Below are 22,472 nucleotides of genomic sequence, written 5' to 3' on the forward strand. Positions count from 1 at the left end.
GTCTGAAGGAATGAATGAACGCCCCATGGCTGGAGGGATGGAGAGTTCAGACTGCAACCTGTGGAGGTGCCCTGGGGCCCCCACAGTGCCAGGGGCCCTGAAGGAGAAAGCAAGAAGGGCACGCTGAGGGTTCTAATTCAAGGAGGGAGCCCTTTGATACAGGAACAGGATAAACTGATGAGACCGAATGCTTTCGACTTCTTTGTGCTAGAGCATTGCTTTCTTTGCCTTGGTGTTGGGTCTGTTAGGGCAGGGGATTTTCAGAGACATGCCCCAAATCAACAAGGGAGTGGGAGGGAGTGGAGAAATCAAGGAAGACCCTTTCCAGGAGAAAGAAGAGGAATCTAGGATATTTTCACCACCTGGATTTAAGGCAGGAATGGCAAATAGATTCATCTGTATGCGAATTCTGACCTGCCGGTGCTGGTTGCCCAGGACACTGTGCTGAGAAGGATGCTGAAGCTGCATTTGGCTCATCAGGAAAGAGCTCTGACTGCTCAGGGATGCCTGGTGTAGGCACCGAAGTGGGAGTGATGTCATGGACACAGGCCACAGAACAGCAAAAGAGCAACGGCCTCCCCACATGGTTCTAGTGAGAAATAATTTTTCTTTATTCTTTCTTTCTTTCTTTCTTTCTTTTTTTTTTTGGTGAGGAAGACTGTCGCTGAGCTAACATCTGTGCCAATCTTCCTCTATTTTATGTGGGATGCTACCACAGCATGGGTTCATGAGCAGTGGTAGGTCTGTGCCTGGGATCTGAACCTGCAAACCCTAGGCCACCCAAGTGGAGCATGCAAACTTAAACACTACTCCACTGGGCCGGCCTGAGAAATAAAATTTAGAATAATGAAATCATCCTGGAAACCAGACTGTGGAAAAAGCATTTTATTTTGTTTTGTTTTGTTCTCCACGTGAAAATAAGGCTCAGAGAACACCCACCCCACCCGCTCTCAGTGCTGCCCCTCATCAGCCTGTGCCCGGTGCTCAGGGTGGGAGAGCTCCCACAGGCTCCCTCTCCCTCCGGAGACCTTTCAAGCACTGCGCCCTCCCTGCCTGACTTAAGCAGCTGGGAAAAAAGATGTGAGGCTGCTGGCCTTAGTTCCTCGCCTCACTTGCATGGAGTGGACTCCTCTCTGGGCTGGCCATGTCTACAAGGGTCTAAACAGAGGGAAGAAGGAGGGTGGCTAGCCTCTTGGAGGACAGGCAGAAGCAGCTGACACAGAAGCCATCTGGAGAGGTTTTCAGAGCTTTTATTTGGAAACATAGGGACAACGCCAGGTCTTCCGTGAATTCCCAGGAGTTGACAGCAGCCATGGGGGCAGGGTCTGTTTTGCCCTGCTTTCCACCAGGCGCCAGAGTGGATCTGAAACAGACAGTGACCGATCGATGGTCCTTCTGAGGCAGCAGCTCGCCGACCCCAGCCGGTGGCGAGGAACAAAGTGCTCGCAGTTGGGAAAGAACGGGTTCCAAGGTCAGTGCGGACGGTGAGGGCCCACCTGACATGGAGCCGCGTGGCGGGAGGCCTTCTTGCTTTTCAGTAAATTTGCTGCTGCGGGTTCTGGAGATGCCACTGTCTGCAGCAACGTGCAGCAGCATGAGCCCTGGTCAGGTGGCACCAGCCCTGGTCAGGTGACAATGGCCCTGGGGAAAAAGGAGGAAGGGTAAGACTTTCATCTCACCAGCGTTATCAGTCAGCAAGATCTGGGGGTCAAATAACCCATTTGGAGAACATTTTTGTGAAGCAACAATTGGCAAAGCATCGCTATGAGGACGGACTGGCGAAAGACTATGAGGTTGTCTGGGGTTATTTGGAAATGTTCAAAAAAGGTATTATAGGAAGAATGTATCTTCTTTCCTGAAAAGGAATTTTCCTGAAGTTCAAAGTAGGCCGGTGAGGTTTGAATGTCATGGCAGAGAGCAGACCAGCCTTATTCCCGGAAGGTTCTGGGGGCAGGGAATCCTGGTAAGCAGGTAGGGAGGGTGCAGTGGAATTCACGGGCCTCAGACAAGCCTAAGAGCTGACCACTGACCAGTGGTTGGGACCCCACTTCTACCGCCACAGGGCATCTTGCGCGTAGGGTCTGATTCTGGTTTCTCCTTGTGGACAGGTAAAGGTAACCACATCACAAAACAACCACCTCATGCGCTGTTCGCTGCTTTCGGATGGTCCTTGGGTCACTCGGATGTGTAACCTGGGAGATAGATAACTGAGTGGATGGATGAAAGAGAGTTTTCTTCCTTTGCAGGACCTCGTGGGAGCCAGGGGAGAGCGCTGTATCTGGTTGTTGGAAGGAGGCTGGAGCTGCTTGGAGTTGCACTCTAGCCCCTGCAGGCACCTGGGAACAATTCCGTGCCATTCCCACCACCTGCGCCCGGGCCTCGGGACAGTCACCATCCCATCACTCCCTAGGAACTGTGTGGCTCCCCAGTTCTCCAGTAGACACCATCTCACTCTGTCTTCAGTCTAGACTAGGAGGCAGGCATTGGTTTCCATGACTTCAAAGGGTGGGTGTTATGCTGCCTAGAGCAGGACCTGCCCAAGGCCTCAGAGCTGCTTGGTAAATTCAAATCCAGGACTTGTTCAAGCGCCTTAGTGTTCTTGGGTTAGAGCAGGAAGCTGAATGCCTTGAGTGAAGCTTGTTCAAGATGAGGCTCCAGAAAAGTCTCTGGGAACCACCCCTCCTCCCAGCTGGGAGGTACCAGCCTCCCCCCATGTCCAGCAGAGGACAGGCAGACAGACATCTGCGTCCCTTGTACTTTCAGAAAGAAGAGCTTCCAACTGGGGTGGTCACTGCTCTGAAAAGCCAAATCCAGGACAATCAGGATTTGGCTTGCTAGAAAGTTCTTCCTTCCTCCTGAGGTAGCCAATCACCAGGGTGGTCACAAGTGGCCGGGTGTGACAGCTCAGGCAAGCGTCCAGCCACTGTGGGATGTGCCAGGTCTTGGCAATAAAACCACCTTGTAGCTAAAGATTAATGACATGGGAAAATGATCCTGAACTATTGAATAGGAAGAGTGGATTATAAAACTATGTAAAGTAGGATCTCATTTCGGGGATACACATAAAAAACACGTGGAAGAATAATAACAAGGAATTGGGATTACAAGCACTTTTATTTTGTTCTTTCTGTTTATTTGTATTTCTTACTTTTTCTACAATAAAAATGCATTGATTTGATTATAGTATTTTTTTTTTAAAGTCACTTTCCTCTGCTCGAAGTGGGGAGTGGCCACTATCTGAGTGCGGCTTAAAGAATGAGACAACTTCTCTTCCCTGCCCTGGATGTGCCCCCAATGCAGTGACTCTTCACCCAGGGTGTTTAATTATGCAGAATGCATTGCTACCCTCTTCCTTTTATAAGAGAGGGCAAGAAGCCAGGAAAGCAGTGAATGTGGGTGCCTTACTAAAAAGCTTAAAGCATTTTACTTAAAGCCAGTGTCTGGGGCCTGTCCTGGGCTCTCTCCAGTCAGCCTGATCCAGCACGCCCTCCTTGGCCTGGGGTCTGGCCACATGCAAGCATCCTAGCAGTGGGGGCTCTGCTGCCCCAGGGGAGGCAGCAGGGGTGTCTGCTAGACCTTCCTGCCCAAGACCACCCTTCCTGGGAGAATTTGCAGTCACCAAGGCCGAGGCCAATGGTTTCTTTAATAGACTAGAAAATTCAGTGACTCACCTCACTTTGTCCTCTGAGTTCTGTGGGTAACTAGTTTGGGGCCAGAAAAGGAGAAAGAAAGGAGGAAAAGAAGAGGAGGAATGGAGGGGTTTTTCAGGTCGATCATCCATTCACTCAGTGATGTTTCTGAGTGGTCATTTGTGTGCCAGGCTCTGTGCGAGGCACTGCAATACAGAGGTAAAAAATAGTCACAGCTCTTCTGCAATTTGCACGCTGGCTGGGGAGTGAGGAGAGTCATCAGGCAGTTCTGATGCAGGGGGTGTGGTAGGGGCTGAGCAGGGGCTGTGGGAGGGAGCCAACAGCAGGTGCAACTCCTCCCAGCTGAGGCATCAGGGCAGGCTACCTGGAGGAGGAGACTTTTAGATCCAGGCCTAGATGAGAAAGAGGAGTTGATGAAGCCAAGGATGGCGGTGGGGGGGAGGTGTGAGAAAGAGATGTCAGGCTGGGACAGCATGTGAAAAGACCCAGCGATGAGAGTGAGGATGGTATGTTTAGGCTGGTGGTGAGGATGAAGCTGTTAAGGATTGATGCTTTCCCTAGAGGGCAATGGGGAGCCATTGAGGGCATCTGAGCAAGGGAGTCACTTGCTCAGCCTTCTGTTTTTAGATCCCTCAGGCTGCTGTGATCTTTCTGCAATGGGAAAAGGAGGGGACACGGGAGGCAGGAATGGGGCAGAGGCTATCCTCTAGGGCTTTGGGAGCCTGTTGGTGGCTCTCAGACTCAGGCTCTGAGTTCAGCAGGGAGGTAGGGAGATGGTGCCCACATGACAGGCATGGGTACCCTGGGCTGAGTCCTCACTCCTGAGCCCGGGATACTGAATTTGTACAGTGAAGCTAAACTCACTTCTCTCCAAGGGCTGTGGAAGCTGCTGGATGGGAAATGACAGGGCAGCTCACTATAAACAGGTCTGTGTGCCGACTTCAGTTAATGAGCACCGAGCTCTCCTTCAGTCATAAGTGGCCATTTCGGAAGAGCTTTTTGATGATTAGAAGGGTGGCAATACCAGCTCCAGACTTAACCCAGATTAAATAGGAAACAAATGACAGAAGGACGTTTCAGAAGCCTACAACATTTTCATGGCAGAGAAGAGTTTCAAGCTCTGGAAAGTACAACTGGCTGGGAAGGAAGCCCACTGACCTGGTGCTCAGGGGCCGGTCACCACGTGGTCCCCGCGGATTGCCTGCAGCGAGAGCTCGTACCCAAGGAACATGGCCGCGCTCATGGGGAAGCCCCGCACAGCGTTCACGGTGATGCCTCTGAAAAACACCTTTGGCAGGAGGTAGTGTTATCACGGGGGACTGCCCTGAACCTCCTGCAGGGCCACCACTGAGGGGCAGAGAAAGGGCTAGTGGTGCTGCCCACTCAGGCCCCCCTCCCAGGCTGGACCACACAGAGCTCCAAGGACCCATGCAGACAGAGACCACCCGGGATGCCCCAGCCAGGTGCCTGACCTGACCCATGTCACGTCTGATGATGCTTTTCCTCCCAGGCCCCAGTACATAGGCACTAAACACTATGGGCAAACTGTCGAGTCCTATGAATACCCATGTACACTTGCTTAACTCCTGTTCTCTCATGAACACACACATACGCATACCCGCAGGCACACGCATACACATACACACACATGCACAATTCTCAAGAAGCTTGAAATCAGAGCTCTGCACTCCACTCAGTTTGTAGTGGTGGGGGGGGGGGGGGAACAGGGCACCCAGCCATGACCAACCCCTATGACAGATGCTTCACAGCATGTCCCCAAAGGGGCAGAGTCAGGGGGAACTCAGGTCATGCTTAAGACTGCAGACATGGAGTTGAGGCACAGCTTTGCCATTTAGTAGCTGTGTTTCTTGAGCAAGTGGCAAAGTCTCTGGAACTCATCTCCCCAACAGTAAAATGGGGGTAATAATACCAGTGACCTGCTATGGTTGTTGAGGGAAGAAATAAGATGATGCTTTTAAAGCACTGACACAGTGCCTGCCATGCAGTAAGCACTCATTAACTGTTGATATCACATCAGCATCCTTATCATCCACCGTCAGCGCTTTCTATAGAGTGGCACTCAGCCTCCATCATTAGTGCGAGTGCTGAGGAGTAGCAGCCTATGTTGATGAGCTACTAAACTCAGCCCTTCATACAAGAAGACTGCATTTGCCTTCCATCCCTAGGGAATAGGATAAGACGCTTCCCTTCCTCCCCGAAACTTCCCTCTGGGTGCTGGGCAGACACTGATCAATGTGATGTGGCTCGAGCCCTTGGGAAGTTTATAAACTACTAGGGGAGATTAGCCCCATTCAGGAATAGTTACAATGTAACCTAGAACATGACAGAACAGATAAGGGCTTTGGTGAGCTGTCCTTAAATGTCTTCTCTGGGAAGAGATACATCTAAAGGCGGATGCCTACCCAAGCATAAAAGACCTGAGAACTGTCAGGCAAGAGATGTACACATGTTCTCTGACTCTCATGTAATTTACTACATTTACGAAATAGAACTGACACTGTAATTTTATGAAAGTGGAAATCCAGCCCTTTGCACTTCCCCAATTTCCTTGGTTGTTGGGCACTGTGGTGCAAGGGTAGGTGCAGGCCACTGTCATTGGCCAGGATGTCAGGTGACCTTCCTTCAGGAGAGGAACCTGAACCTTGGCACGCCATGGAGCCTGGGAGATGCAGCTTGGTCAGGAAGGGGCGACAAGGGCCTTGGTGGACTTGAGGGGAAACCTTGGCCCCAGGGAAGGGAGCTGACAGACCAGGATCCCCAGAGGCGAGTGAGTGGCTCAGCCAGATTCTGGAATGATCCAGGCAGGGGGCAGGTGGATCCTGGTAACAACTGCACACCTCCATAATGTCTAACCTTTCTGGAATTCCACAGGCTCACCCAGAGTGACTGAATAATGTCAAGGAACTGGGTCAGGCTCTGAGGGGAAAATTCCATGCTGGGTGCCCACAGAGGCTCCCCTGTGGACCTGGGCTTGGCTCTGCAAAGCGAGGCGAGCCAGGCAGGACCGAGCCTGGAATGTGAACCTCCTCTCCCACAGTGCTGGGCCCTGCAGAAGCCGGGGGACACTTCAGACAGACAGCTGTGACCTCCCTGCAGCAGCTGTGGTCGACTCTGCTGTGAGGCCCCGAGATGGCAACGCGCAGACCTGCCAGCTTTTACTCCGAACATTCAGAACACCAAACCACCAGACTGAGTCTTTTCTCAGGAAGCCTCCATGGCTCTCCACTGCCCAGGTCAAGTCCACACCCTTCCCTGGCCTGCCCAAACCCATATGCTCTGGACGAACACTTTCTCTGGGGAGGCTCTGACACTGACACTCTGGGCAGGCTCTGACACTGACACTCTGGGCAGGCTAATGGCCTATCATTCCTCTAAGGGGCCAGCTCTCTCCCCTACCTGGGCCTCTTCTGGGCCCCTTTGCTGGAGTGCTTCCTAGACCTGGCTGCACCCTCTGGCAGTCCTCCCATGGGACCTCGAGATGAATTGTGGCCCATTGCCTTCTGTGGACTCGGTATCTCTGCCATCACAGCGCTTCTCATATCGTCTTCCAATCACCGTAACTGTCTGTCTGCCCAGTAATGATCCTGGTCAGGGTGGTGAGAGCATGGCTGTGTGCGCGGTTCACCTCTGAATCCACTGCACCTGCACTGTGCTTGGGCCAAAGGACCCTCTGTACAGCTTATTGAATGAGTCAATGGATGAGTGAATGAATGAATGAACAAACACACTCCCTGATGTGAAAAAGGAACCATCTCTGAGCTGAAAGAGTCCTGGTGACGGCTGCGGCAGTGGAGGATTCCTGGAGCAGATGGAGGGCTCCAGACCCTCCAAGCGGCAGAACCAAAGAGCAACTGACCCTGATGCCTCAAGAAGCCTGTCCACCTACACATGTTCCTCTCCACTCTCCTTCGAGTCACCCAGTCTCATCCCAAACCCCTTTGCAACAGCCACCTCTGAGGGGCTAAAGGACACGAAGGCACTCCTCCAGCCCCTTATTTCAGATGATAACTCTCCAAGCATGAGCCAGGGCCCATGTGGCCCAAGACGATCCTCACAGCAGACAGAGAATGGATCCCAAACTTCCAGGCCTTTCTTCTCTTCTGACTTGGGATTGCCCCTGAAGTCCACGGACTTTAATTCCTGCTATCATAAAGGCTGCTTGATTGGTAATCATTAAGGGACTTACAAAAGGGCTATGGAAATTGGGCACCATCATCATTTCACTCCTTTCCAATTCTTTATTATCACCAAGTTCTTCTTCCATAGGAAAGTGGGAACAGGTGGGCTCAGGGCTTTGTACGCTGCCTCAGTGAGCTGAGTAAAAAGGTTTGGGAAGGGCATGCCATAGAGCCAGTGCGCAAGCCAGCTGGGACTGGAGCCATCCCTTGGCCCTGGGAAAAGGCGTTCCTCCTGCTGCTTCTGGGACTCTGTGAGACCACCCAACTTTCCAGGACTGTGTGAGACCGTTTTTCATGTTACTATTTATGCAAACATATATAAATATACCCACATGTATATGCCTGCACAGGCTATGAATATTTTTGGAACATACCATAAGAAGCTCATAACAGCAATTGTCTTTGAGAGCAGACTGGGGACACAGGAGGGACATTTAAACAGTTTATCCTATTACACATTTTGAAGATTCCTATGTTCATATATCATTGATTTTTTTCAATGAACTAATAAAAAATCTCAGTCAATGCAGTGGCTAATCAAGCTGAATATTGCTACCTCTACTTAAAACCTGTCTCTAAATATAAACTACGGACCAAATGATATCAAGATTAAGATATTGATTATCTGGCCTCAGTTGCATTCAAGGACTTTGTTTTTTAAAGAGGACAATAATTTTTGGAGAAAATAGTGTCAGTGATATATTTGGCCCCTACAGACTTTTTAGAATTAGGACACATTAATATTTTGGGAAACAGACGAAAATATTCAAATAAAAACAGAGCATTCTATTTGAATCTCTCTTATGTGTCCCTCTGTATTTATTGGTTGAATCACAAATTCTGCTTCTGCTAAAGAAAAAAACTACAAAAGACAACCAAGGTGAGGATTCTGGGAAGATGGCAGAGTAGGAAGCACCAGGAATCTCTCTCCCCACCTACACAATTGCACTGGCGGAGTCTGTTTGATGTAACTATTTTGGAATTCTGGAGTTTATTGAAGGCTTGCAACTTCCAGGGGAAAGTTTGGACAGTAAATTGTGATTAATTTCAGTCAATTTCTGCTCTTAGCACAGTAGTAGCTACCCATTCCCCACTCCAAGCCCTATGGCAGGCAGCCATGCACGTGTTCCTGGAGCAGCCTGCACAGAGCTGATGGGAGCCAGGGTAGGCAATAACGACTCTCCTCCAAATACTGGAGATCTGTATTCTGATCACTGATCGCTGCTTCTGATCACAGAGGTGCAAAGAGGAGGGTGGCCAATGTTGTTTCTTCTCCCCACATTGATCCAAGCCCCTCTGCCTCTGGCTGAAGTAACTTACAGGGGATTTAAAGGGCTGATTCCCCCTCCCCACCATTAATTTTTCTCTTTTTCCCCTTTTGGGAGTCAGACATTAAAGACCAGAACGTTCAAAAGCAACTAGACGTTTGGGGAAAACTAGAAAGTGACCATGAATGCTCAGAGAAAGGTGTAGCCTTAGAAAAGACCTGAGAAGACCTAAGTTTACCCCTCAGGCTGATCCTTGGCACAGAGACAGCCTACAACAATTAAAAAATAAATAAATAAAAACAATAACAAAAAACACTAAACCCTGGGAAAAGGAGAGAATCTGATTTCCAGAGTCACCACATTATTAGATTCAAATGTCTAGTTTTCAACCAAAAACCACAAAGCATGCAAACAAACAGGGAAGTATGGTCCATTCAAAGAAAAAATAAGTAATAGAAACTGTCCCTGAAAAAGATAGCGAATAGCGAATCTACTTGACAAAGACTTTAAAACCATCTTAAAGATGCTTGAACTAAAGGAAGAGGTGGAGAGAGTCAAGGAAATGATATGTGAACAAAATGGAACTATCAATAAAGAAATATAAAACCCAGAAAGAAATTAAACAAATTCCAGAGCTGAAAAGTACAATAAATGAAATGAAAAAAATTCCCTAGAAGGATTCAAAGGCATGTTTGAGCAGGCAGAAGAAAGAATCAACAAACCTGAAGATAGCACAATGGAAATTATTGAGTCTGAGGAACAGAAAGAAAAAGGATTGAAGCAAAGTAAACAGAATCCAAGGGACCTGCAGGAAACTATCAAGTTGACCAACACACATTTTGGGAGTCTCATAAGGAGAAGAAAGGGGCAGAGAGAATATTTGAAGCCATAATGGCTGAAAACTTCCCAAATTTGATGAAAGACATAAATATAAATATAAAATAAGCTTGACAAACTCCCAGTAAGATGAATCAAAGAGACCCACACCAAGACACGTTATAATAAACTTCTGAAAGACAAAGACAGAGAGAATCTTGAAAGCAGCAAGAGAGAAGCAACTCACTACATATAAAAGATACTCAATAAGATTATCAGCAGATTACTCATCAAAAACTTTAGAGGCCAGAAGGCAATGAGCCAATATATTCAAAGTGCTACACGAAACAACTATCAACCAAGAATCCTATATCCAGCGAAACTATCCTTCAAGAATGAGGGAGAAATCAAGACAGTCCCAGATAAACAAAAGCTGAGGGAGTTCATTACCTCTAGACTTTCCCTGCAAGAAAGGCTCCAGGGAGTCCTGCAGTGTGAAATGAGATGACACTAGACAATAACTTGAAGCTGTATGAAGAATAAAGATCTAAATAAAGGTAAATACATGGGGAGAATGACGTCAGCATCATGGCAGCACAAGACACCCCTCATTTTGTCTCCACCTCAACAACAAAAATTTGGCATCCATCCACGGACAAAAGTTCCTCTATAGGAGTTGTGGGATCCAGCACCACATACTAAGGGACCCAAGTGGATTCTCTCCCACCTGTGCATTGGGTAACAGGCAGACAGACTCAGTATTGGTGGTGGATCCTGCCAATATGGTAATCAGTATTGGCCTGTGAACTGGCTCCAGCCTCTCCTGACCACGGTCCAGAAGCACCTGCAGAATGCTGACCTGGGCACTCACCCACAGATGAGACAGCCTTTATGGAAGTCCAAGCTTCCAGAGGAAAAGTTCCAGCACTCCACTGGAGCAAAAAATACAAGTTTGGACGCACTGGAGTGGGCAGTTCACAAAGATTGGAGGGCTTGGGATGAGTCAGCCATGTGAGAAAAGGCCCAGAGCTCAGCAGTAACATTAATACTAATAAAACTACTCATACTAATACCAGTGCTGATGGCAAATGGCAAACTCTTGCTAAATGTTCTCTATGTGTGATGCACTAAGCCAAGCACTTTTTATACAACAAATTTAACTTAACCTACAGATACCTGTGTCGTTCATGGTAGGGATGATTATCCTTGGAGAAATCGAGGCCCAGAGAGTTGAAGCAACTTGCCTGGATTCTCCCAGCTCATAAGTAGCCAGGCCTGGCTTTCAACTCAAGTCTGCTGATTCTAAGAGGCATGCCAAGAAAGCCAGGGTCCCATTCGAGGAAGAGCAAGCATGATGGTTTCTCTGGAGGGTGCTAGGGGGTGTCCTGGGAGGCAAGATAGACAGGGATAAATTCGTCTATAACCTTGGACGCCAGAGGTGGAAATCTAGTCTTCACTCTCAGACAGTTTAGAGGCAGGAAGGGGCTTGGATTAAGAACAAGCCCTTCAGGTGCATGGAGGAGAAAAGAAGAGAAGAGGACAAGGCCAGGGTGGAGGCTGTCTCAGTTGCTGAGACCAGGAGTGATAGTCTGGACTCGCGTAGGGTGGGAGAGTAGAAGGTAGGTGGACTTGTGAGATGTGATGACTGATGTGGTTCTGGCACCTACTATTTGGAGGAGGGGTGAGGGTGAGGCACGAGCCGTGAGTGAGGAAGGACCTCTAGCCTATCTGGATGAGAAGGCACGCTTTGGTGACACATAGATGTGGGTCCAGGTCCCAGCTCTGTCACGCACCAGCTGTGTGACCTCGGGTGGGTTACCAATCCTCTCTGAAGCTCTGTCAGGTGGGGCGCACACCCACCTCCTCCACCAGTCCAGGGCAAGGATGAGAAGGGACAAGGCCCTCTCGTCATGCTTGATAAATGGTAACCACCAGCACCTTGGTTTCCTGATTCCCTTCTCTACAATCTCACATACCCCAAAATGTCTGACCCACCTTCCAGGGACTGACACTGACCCCGCGTGACTGCTGTGGGGCTTACTTTAAGACCTTCCTTCTGGTAACTCTGGGCGATACAGTCCAGGACACCTTTGTATTTGTTTAAATAAACCCCGTCAGCTTGGAGTCGACTTTTTACAACATCCATAGGAGTCGCTGTCCCCCAAGAAATTGCTCCTGTAAAGAGAGAGACAAACAGGTGTCAGGGGCTGGCTGGGTGGGGTCTGGAGGGGCCCAGCTCCCTGCAGACTTTTGCCATTCAGAGGCTTAATAAGGTGCTGGTGGAAGTGGAAAGAGCTCCGGGTCAGGACCTGTGACGGCTGCTTCTGATCCTCCTTTGCCACCCGCTGTGGGACTTTGCAGACATCTCCCCCTTCCTGTAGGCCTTGGGTTTGTCATCTGTAAAACGGGGCGGCAGGACCTATCGTCATGGGGTTGCTGTGAGGGCAAATAAACTGATGCATGTGAAGCATTTAACACAGGGCCAGGGCCACAGCCAGGGCTTTGTAAGCAGAAGCCTTTATCAGCAGCTTTTATTGGAGATCAGGAACAGGGCCCACCAGCACACTGCAGCACTTTCCGGGCACCATAAGAGAGAACCCAGAGCGAGGCCTGAGGCTGAAGGATTGCAGCTCCCAGGAGCAGGATTTGCTCTGAACACGAAAAAGCTAAACAAACACCTGCAGATACGCTGCTTGCCAAGGCAGGGCCAGCCTAGAGAGTGCAAAGAAGAGCAGGGGCCGGTCTTGACAAATCTCTTATCTTTTCCAGATATGTGGAATCGAAGCCTTGGGATGATGTGCCGCTGGGTCAGCTTCATTGAATAAGCTCAGGGACCCTGGTTTGGGCCCCTTTGTGACTTTAAAGGACTAGGAAAACAATGTCGGGTTACTGAATAAACACAAAAATTGACACAGTCTTGGATGGGAGAGAAAAACAAACTGATGCCAAAGTCCAAGTCAGCTGGTTTTCGAGGTTTTGCAATTGCTGCCTAGAAGCTCCCCAAAGAGGCCTGAGCTTGCCCCAGGCCCTCTGCCCATCCTGGTCTCCAGCCCCCGTGGCCTCCCACCCTTGGCCCTCTGGAACCCTCTGGTCCTCTCCTCCCTCCTGCCAGGATAATGGGCCACTCTCCCTGGAAGTGGTCCAGCTGCTGCCTGGCACCCTCCCCTGTCCCTCAGCCCGTGGGCGAGAATATTACAAAATGAGGCTTGCCTGCCAGGCCGCTCACACCCGCTCTCACCAGAAACGAGAGCAGACAGGGCCCTGTTTGTCCTCTCAGCCAACACGTACTCAGTGAGCACTTACTGGGAGCCGGCGGGGGCTACGCCTCAGACATGAGGGGGCGGAAGGAGAACACTGGTGTTTGGTGGCTAAGATGTGGGCTTTGTAATGTGTTTGCTGAGTTTCGAGCATAGCTAATTATGATGAGGAGGAGGAAGGTGAGGAAGGACAATTTTCTTCCCTCCAGAGGATCTTTGCCATCAGCATCAAACACGTCATGTTACTAGCCTTCTTAACAAGCAATCCTCCCGTGACTTCCACGTCCCCCTGTGGCTATGGCTGCATTTCCTTCTTCCCCATTACAGCCCAAATCCCCCAGATGTGAGGGGTATACTCGGGTTCTCTAATTTCCCTCATCCCATTCTCTCTTGATCCCCCTTCAATCAAGTTTTCACACCCTTCGCTCCATCAAAATCAGTTCTGTCAAAGTCCCCAGCGACTTACAGACTGCTAATCCAAGCAACAGAATAGCAAGCACAAAGGTTCTGTGGTGGGAGAGAGCCAGGCATGGTCAAGATGCAGCAAAGAGACCAGTGTGGCTAGAGCAGAGCAAATAAGGGGACGGGAGCAGAAAATGAGGGCAGAGGGGTAAGAGGTGCCCGGATCATAGAGGGCCTTTAAAACCATGGCAAGGACGTTGACTTTTATGCTAAATGAAATAGGGATGTGGTACAGGGTTCTGAGTAAGGAGCTTAAGTAACTGGTTCATGGTCACAAAATGCTAAGTGTGGATTTGAACTTGGATCTTTCTGATGGTGGAATCCCTGCTATATGGTCTACACTAGCTGTGTGAACTGAGTTGGTTACTTAATCTCTCTGAACCTGAGTTTTCTCATGGGAAAAATGGAGAGACTGCTTCCTACCTTATGGAACTAATGAAATCTTCACATTAGAAAGGTTTGCAGGGTGCTGATATTCCAAAAAAGTGAACCATGATAACAGATTTCCTTTTCAAAACTTAGTAATGCCTGATGGAGTAAATGCTCAGACTCTATCTCTGACTGAAAGTCGGATGAGCCCATCTCCACAGGTGCAGAGGGAAGGGGAGGGGAGGACGAGGGGGCCATCCCCCATTCCTAGCCCTTCCTCTGCCTGGCTGAGTCACACGGTAGGTACTGAACAGAGAACTGTTGGAAGAGTGGCTGGATGAACCTGCTCTTCCTCGGGGCTGAGAAGGGAAAGGTGGGCTCCTCAGCCGTTCCACTGCAGTGGCCGGCACAGGGACAGGATCAGGGCTGCTGCCTTACCTGCCATGCCCCCTGCCAGCCACACAGCACAGGGGCTGGGGGCTGCACAGGCCTCAGGGGTGATCCATTCACTCAGCAACACATAGGGGATGAAGTAGAGGCAATAGCCTGGGACGTCCCTCAGCAGCATGGCACTGGCGCCCCGGTACAGCCCCGCCAGGCCCTCAGTCCGCACGATGGTTGTGATGCAATGCACAGGCCCTTGGTAGGCTGGCTGCTCTCCAAGAGCCACCGCCCTGGGCTTCAGACTGAGGTTGCCTGCAAAGACAGCAGCGGGAAGATGAGTCGGGGGCAAGAGACTAGCCATTCTCTGGCACTGGAGCCAGCCTGGTCCATTGACAGGTCCCACTCACGCGGCCCATCAGTTTTTACCAAACCTTCTGACCTTCTTGGCAGCTCAAACCATTCTGATGTCCCAACAGGGAGCCCCTGCCAACAGTGCAGCCAGATTGGAGACAATCCCAGCCAGGTGATAAAGTATCAGCTGTCTTAGAATGCCCGGAGGTTTCTGGTCAACCGTCACCATGTCTTTCTAAGCAGATATGACTGTAGACAGCCTACGGTCAAGTATGACAGGCCATACCAAGGTCTTTCTTGATACAAAGGCTAGAAAATCCAACACACTATGTGTGTGTGGGTGTCTAGTTGTGCACGGTGTGGTAAAAAAAAAGTATATGAGCTTTAGACCCAGACTGTCCTAGTTCCAAATCCTGGCTCCACCACTTACGAAACTTTCGACATTGCTGGGCCATCTTCTTCAGCTTTTGTTTCCTTATCTTTAGAAAGAGGCCAACACTGTACTCTACACTTGCGAGTTGCTAAAAGAATAGATCTTAAAAGTTCTCACCACACACACACAACGTGGTAACTGTGAGGTGCTGGATGTGTTAATCCATCTATCGCGGTAATCATTTCACAATAGACATGTACATCAAATCATCAAGTTGTACATCTTAAATTTACACAGTGTTGTATGTCAATTATATCTCAATAAAGCTGGAAAAATCTTTTATTAATAAAAAGGAGAACAAGCTGTTGTGAGGATGAATGAAGTAATACTATAAAGTTCTCAGTACGGTGCTAGGGACAATGGAGGTGCAAGAAGTTATCAAGAGATTAGTAGGAAGATGAGGTGACTGGCATGAGTTGGGAGCAGGACACACTGGCTGGAGGGCTGCATATGTTCTCACTGACTCCCTCCAGCCCTGGCCAGGCTGTGCCCTGAAACAGCTGCAGGCAGCACTGGTGCCATCGGTCCCTCAAAGTCCAGGGGCACAAGGCTGCTGTCTCCTAGCCTGACCTCCAAGGTCTCTGCCAGCAGATCGTGGGTTGTTATGTCTGTAGCTTCCTCTAGGGTTGTATGCAGCCAGCAAGCGGTGACTCTCTCTCCCCCACATAATCCCTTCCACCTGGCTCCCCCGTCTCCCTCTCTGCTGCTCACCTCCTCTACCACAGACCCATTAGCACAGCTTTGACTCCTGGCCAGAGAGACCTCCCAGTCCTAGCTCAGAAAAAGCACCTCTTACTCTCAACTTTCCCTTCTTGAAGAACAAACATGACGTGACCAGGAAAGAAATAGAATGAAGCTTGCCTGTAACCGCACACCTATTTTTCTGCGTGGGTCTAATTCCCTATTGGCAGTGCCTCAGTTTGGTCTTGCGCATGCTGGCGCAGAAGCAGACCACTTTCATTATACAGCTGAACTTCCAAGTCCCCCAAATAGGTCCATCTTTATCTGATGAAAGGTTAGGACAAAATCTTCAGCTTCAGGACTCCACAGTCCAAACTGGAGATTCGGAAGTCAAGAACAACCTGTCCTGTCACTCATCCCAGAAGCCGCTGAGGTCGAGGGGGTGGTTTCTAGCGGCCTGGGAAGTGTGCTTGAGCAAACTAATCTTACATTTTCTTTTTGTGTTGGAGGAAGAGAGTAATCACTGCCATGCACGTTAGGACACGGGGCAGGAGGCTGAGTCCCATTCACTTCTATGTGGATCCCAGAGGAAGCGAGCAGAGGTGGTGGCCACTTTGTGGGGACAGGGTCCTCTGAGCTCAGAGCAACATCAGACACTGTGGTCTTTGATAGTCCACTGAGAGGTCACTGGACATCCCTTCCTCTCCCAAATCCACTATGATACTATGGGGATCATCTTGGGAAATTGTGGCCTTAGATAAAATAGATGTAATTGTCCCAACCTATAAACTCTGCCTGGGCCATGCTCATATCTAGTGATCTGACCCAGGAGTCAAGGTTTTCATGAATCATCGATGGGTATGATATGGCTTTCAAAAGTTACTGATTGAAGGAGAATGTCCTGATAACATTCTGCTGGTTTGGAGGTACAGATGTCAAAAAAATACGTGACCAACCTCCAATTGGCCTTGTCAACAAAAAACCCGTACTTTTCCCCTTTTCTTTCCAGAGTGAGCAATAAGGAAATTCTCTCAGGTTTGTAACATAAGCAATCTAGCTTTTATTGCTTGAGACTGAGCCATTTATGACCACTAAAGCAATATAATTGTCATGGTAACTGCTATCATCTGGAATACACATGTATCTGAACTGATGGCTAGTACCTTCTTGACACAAGCTGATACTGTGAAAAACAATATCCAGCCTCCTCATCCCCAATGTTTAAAAACAAACCTTTATTTGGAAATAATTTCAAACTTGCCAAAAAGGTGCAAAAGAGAAAAACTGTACAAAGAACATCCTTATCTACACTTCCCCCAGATTAACCTATTGTTAACATTTTACCTTGCTTGTTTTATGGTTTGTGCGCTCTCTCTCTCCCTCCCCCACCTCCCTTCTGGCTCAAACACGTGTGTGCAATTAAACTGATCAGATGCCATTGTCCCAGTGCATAAACTCCGCCTGGGCCATGTTCATCTCCAAGTAACATTGACCTGACCTGGAGTCCAGGTTTGCATGAATCAGCTATGGGCATGGTGCGACTCTCAGGAGTCACTAACGGGAGAACAGCATCTGATATAATCCTCCTTGTACGCAGGTGCCAGTGTTGGAAGAATGCTTGCCAAACCTTGAACTGGCCTTGTCAACAAGACCCAAACCAGACCCAAACCTGTACTTTTTCTCTTTTTTTTTTCCCCCAAGGTAAGCAATAAGGAAATTCTTTTGCACACACATACATTTTTTTTCACACAGACATATATAAATTTATTTTCTGAACCATTTCAGGGTGAGTTACATACAAAATGGCCCTTTACCCCTAAATACTTCAAGATGTGTTTCCGAAGAACAGGGATATTGTCTTACATTCCACAGCACAGTTATCAGTTTCATCATCTACGTGGACAATACTTTTATTTAATGTACTGTCTGTACTCACATTGTCGTTTGACCCATAATGCCCTGTAGAGCATCCCCCCTCCCCAGTACAGGATCCAGTGGAATGCAGGATTGCATTTAGTTGTCCCGTCCCCTTTGCTTCCTTTACTCTGGAGCATTTCCACAGCCTCTCTTTGTTTTTTATGACACCGACATTTTTTTAAGAGTACACTGCCCCCTTCTTATTAAGAGAACTTTTCTCACTTGGGGTTTGTTGATTTTCCTTGTTATTACATAGACATGATGCATTCTTGGCTGGACCGCCCCCTCATTCTCACCTCTTTTCCCATGAAGACCAATCACCGTTCAGAGCCTCTGGTCTTCTCCTTCTCTGGCTTCCTATACCTGTTTTTATTAGTTTGTTTTTTAATTGAGGCATAATTCACATTCAATAAAAGGTGTGGCTCATAAGCACACAGTTGATGAGTTTTGACAATTCCATGCACCTGTGTCACTACAGCCTCCTGAGAAAATGACATCTTATACTTGAAACAAACTGTTTTGGTCACAGCCCGATTACGCATAGCAGAGATTCCAAGCCTACCTACCCCCTCCTGCTTTTCATGGTAAAAGAACTCTGTGACATCAAGGATGTTCCTGACGTAATGAGGAGCAAATCCTTCATTAGGCGATAGCTGGTACGGGTCTATCTGCATTAGCAATAGTGGTAAGGACAATTCACATGGGACCACAAAGCAAATAGTAGGAATTCCTATCAGTTGCTCAGACCACGAGATGCTCTGTGGGGACGTTGTGGCCCTGGGAGGCGTGGCCTGGGAGCCTCAGTGGCTAGACTTAGAAAAGCACTGAATCCGAGCTCTTGGTAATCTAGCAGTGGACCAATTTTAATTTGTGGAAAACAAATTTCGGTGACCCTTCAAAACTGACTTGGGAGGTTGCTGGCAAGCAGCTCTAGGAAATATGCACAAGCGAAGTGTGCAGATGGCGTGCGCTTTGTGCAAGGCACCTGGGAGGGAGGCCAGCGCTGGGTCGGCACTCTGCTCACACTGAACCACCAGCTCTCAGCCTGTTGTTCCTGAACCTTCCAGACTTGGGCTTGGGGGCGCACACATGCATGTGAAGGGACTCACATTAGGTATATTTTCTTCTAGGGTGAAATGTATTTAGTTTCTCCAATTAAAATTTTTTGTTCTAAAACAAGGACAAAATGACGATCAAACTTTGACCATTTCTTATCACGAGTGCTTTGCCATTGAGGCATTTTCTGCTGGGCTCTCTAATCCAGAGCCGATTACCTTTCACTAGGCTAGGGATGAATTATCTACCGCAAACTCGGGATGCCTGTGGTTTCCTTTGTTTTTCCAAATTCAGTTAGGATCAACTCAACGCCCCACACCAAGAGAAGCAGGATGTTCAGAGTCAATGACGTTGAAGCCCAGCCAGCTCCTGACCTTCCCTTAGCAGTGGAGGAGGGCCTACACAGTTCTTTTTAGACCCCCTTCTCCCGACCCCCCGCCTTGTCCAACTCAGTCCACTCCTTAGACCACATGCTCTGACTATCTGGCTCCACTGCCCTGCACTGGCGGCCAGTGCCTTGCTTGCCTCCTTCCTGGGCCAGGAGGTCCCTTTGAAGGTGGGTGCCTCTGCAGGAGACCCCACAGTGGGCAGGGACTTCCAGGTTTGGCCAGTCCTAACAGGTACCCATGTAGCACCTCTAGCGGGGGTGGTCTTCCCACCTCAGAGGGGCTGAGCTGGCCCAGACACAGGCTGGGGTCCCCACAGATCTGCCACTATTGCCTGTCTTCTCAGAACCAAGGGACCTAGCCACAGCAAGCCACTGTGCGCTTTTCAGATACAAACACGATGAAGTTTCATTTCTTTCTCTTTCTCAGAAAATGTCCTTCAATGACTTCAACGGGCCGTGACTGTGGAAACAGGAAAGCCAGCTGAACCACAGCGCTGGTCACTGATCCAGGAGGTAAGGAGGGCCCGGCCCTGAGGCACACAAAGGCCAGGCCCCTCTCTGAAGGCAAAGCACTGCCAGGCCTCCCCTGTGTGCGCTGTACGTCAGAGGTGAGTGGGAATATCACATCATTTCTCAACGGCTCACTTTCCGCAAAAATGCCTTGACAAATCAGCCATCCACTAACAAGGCCCTGCTGGTGCCCAGTCCAAGATGCGCAGTTTATCCAGTGTTTTGTGCTCAGATATGGCAGGGCCAGTGGGCTCTCAAAGGGAAGCCAGGAGCATGGAGTTATTTGAAGGACCCACAAACCCATAAGCATTATAGATCAACAGAACTCCTAAAATATCTCACACATACTAGTCTGACCATTTTCCTCATATGAATAGATGCAATTGTGGGGGATCACAATAAAAATTTATTCAAATATACTAATAATCTATAGTGTCACTTCTTGTCACATGTGGGTTTTTTTTTTGAGGAAGACCAGCTCTGAGCTACCTACTGCCAATCCTCCTCTTTTTGCTGAGGAAGACTGGTCCTGAGCTAACATCCATGCCCATCTTCCTCTACTTTACACATGGGATGCCTACCACAGCATGGCGTGCCAAGCGGTGCCATGTCCGCACCCGGGATCTGAACCAGAGAACCCTGGGCTGCACAGAAGGGGAACGTGCGCACTTAACCGCTGGGCCACCAGGCCGGCCCCATATGTGTTTTCTTACTCCAGGACACTCGAAGCACAGTTGCTTTTCTGTGGGTTGGACCCTGTTTTACATATTAAAAGGTGCTCTTAGAAAAGGCCAGGAGCCCCCAGCCCATGCCAGAGGCTGTCCCCCATTATGGTGGCTGCTGTTGGTTTGTCCTGACTGATCCAGTGAGTTTCCTGATGACAGGAGTCACACACTGTGTCCTGTCCCAGGGCACCGTGCCCTTTGCCTGACACTGTGCCCCATATGTGCCTCAACATCCCTTCAGTGAACACTTGAGCCTCTGATCGGACTGGTCTCTGCACAGGGGCCTCTCAGAGGCTCACCTCCCATGCTCTGCATTCATCCGAGCCTGGCCCTGTCTGGTCCTTGTGCCAGAGGCTGTAGATACCAAAAGAAACTCCCAAATCGTGGTCCCAGGTACCACGCTGGTCTAAGATGCTCTAGAAGCATCCAATGTGTGTCCTCCAGCAGACGGGCTGGGTATCATCTCTGTGGTTGGGGTTTGAGCAGGCTAGTGGACCCCTCAGTTCTCTTTACCAGAATATTATCATCTGGGAAACTCCTGCCCAGCTCCTGCTTCCAAAGAGGCTGGCAGTTTCCTCGTGACTTGAAGGGTCCAGAGAGGCAGCTGGTTTAGTGGAAAGAGCCCTGGATTATGAGTGGCTGGGGTTTGCTTTGCTGCTCACTTGCGGTTTACTGCATACAGCCTGGCACAAAGCAATCATCCACCCTGGGCCTCAGTTTCCTCATCATCTACAAAAGAGAAGACTCAGTGGCCCCACCACCTCATTTGGCTTTTGCAAAAATTAACTGAGAATGTCGACAAGTATACTTTATGAAAATGAGTTTTGTGCAAATGTACTTTTCTTGAGGCAAATAGTTATCATTCCTATTTTTATTACCCTGTCCTAATGTGACTCTGGATTCCGGAAGTACTGGACCTGCCAACCTCAGGCAGCTGTGGCCTGCTGCCAAGCCTACTGTGGGAGACTGAGGATGCCCACACCAGGCCAAGAACTACCAATACTAATGTCAGCTCCAGAAATCAGGACAATACTTACCCTTGTCAATTGATTGAAAGAACAAACGGAAGTGTCTCCAATGTACATAACTTGAACAATGGCATATTATGTTGCATGCACCTTCATTAATCTCTGCTAGGTATACGGGATCAAAGTTTGAAAAACATTCAGTCAAATTGTCCAGCATGCAAGGACTCCTCTTGAACTGCATGGCTATATGCCTGGCCTCTTCACAAACCTCCTCCCTCTACTTCTGGGCTGCCACTGCTCCAGCCCTCACTTCCTATTGACAGCCCATAGCCTACTTAAGAAGAAGGCCCAGGACTGTATGCCTCTAGGTTTTTGTGCCCCTTGTCATGTTCCAAGGGTTCCTGCCTTCCCACATAGGCTTCCTTCTTTAGGAGTTGAATGGAGCAACATGTGCCCTTTGAGGGAGCTTAGCATCAATAATTCCAGATCTAGACTGGGAAAGTCTCGGAAAATCCACCGTGTCAGAAGGCTGCTCCTTCCCAAGGTCAACCAGCCTAGAGAAGAGTGTATTTCTTGGCAGCCACACATCTTTATGGTCACAATAAAATCGTATTGCCAAAGAGACAAACTGATGTAGCCAGGGCTTCTGAGACACAAGTAGTGAGCTTCCCAGCCAGGCATTTCTGAAGATTCAGGGAAATCAGAGAAATTGTTTCGCCCCATCTTGTCATCATGCAGATCCTTGGGCTCAAATGGGCCTGTGTTCTGGTGCATGATGATCTTACTTGCAAGAAACCCCCTCAGCTGACCCTCTCTGCTCTTACCACCCAGCCCACCTTTTCTCCTCTTGGCATGTCCAGAAACTAGGACCTTTTTCTCCTCAAACCCTGGCCACACTCTGCCCCTTTACTCTATTCAGATCATCTTGAATATGGTAAAGACAAGTCTTCTGATGCAAGCTCCCTCAACTTCCTCCTCTCACCCTCAAAATTCTCTCTGAATTGTCTCTTTCTGTCTCCTCTCCCAACTTGGAAAAGA

The 22,472-nt window shown here is 49.0% G+C and overlaps 1 protein-coding gene across 1 annotated transcript in view; it reads right to left on the minus strand.

Moving 5' to 3' along the window:
- Positions 1-1,002: 1,002 nt before the first annotated feature.
- The window catches only part of SLC25A48 (solute carrier family 25 member 48), a 38,390-nt gene continuing 16,920 nt past the window's right edge, over positions 1,003-22,472 (minus strand). Inside the window, exons 5-8 of the mRNA XM_046667791.1 lie at positions 14,460-14,717; positions 11,975-12,108; positions 4,809-4,938; positions 1,003-1,641 (exon numbers count right to left, since the gene is read on the minus strand). Of these exons, the coding sequence (XP_046523747.1) occupies positions 4,816-4,938; positions 11,975-12,108; positions 14,460-14,717 (515 nt within the window). The 3' untranslated portion in view covers positions 1,003-1,641; positions 4,809-4,815. The remainder of the gene's footprint in view (positions 1,642-4,808; positions 4,939-11,974; positions 12,109-14,459; positions 14,718-22,472) is intronic.

Source organism: Equus quagga, chromosome 7 (assembly GCF_021613505.1).
Source record: "Equus quagga isolate Etosha38 chromosome 7, UCLA_HA_Equagga_1.0, whole genome shotgun sequence".
In the NCBI taxonomy this organism is placed as follows: Eukaryota; Metazoa; Chordata; class Mammalia; order Perissodactyla; family Equidae; genus Equus; species Equus quagga.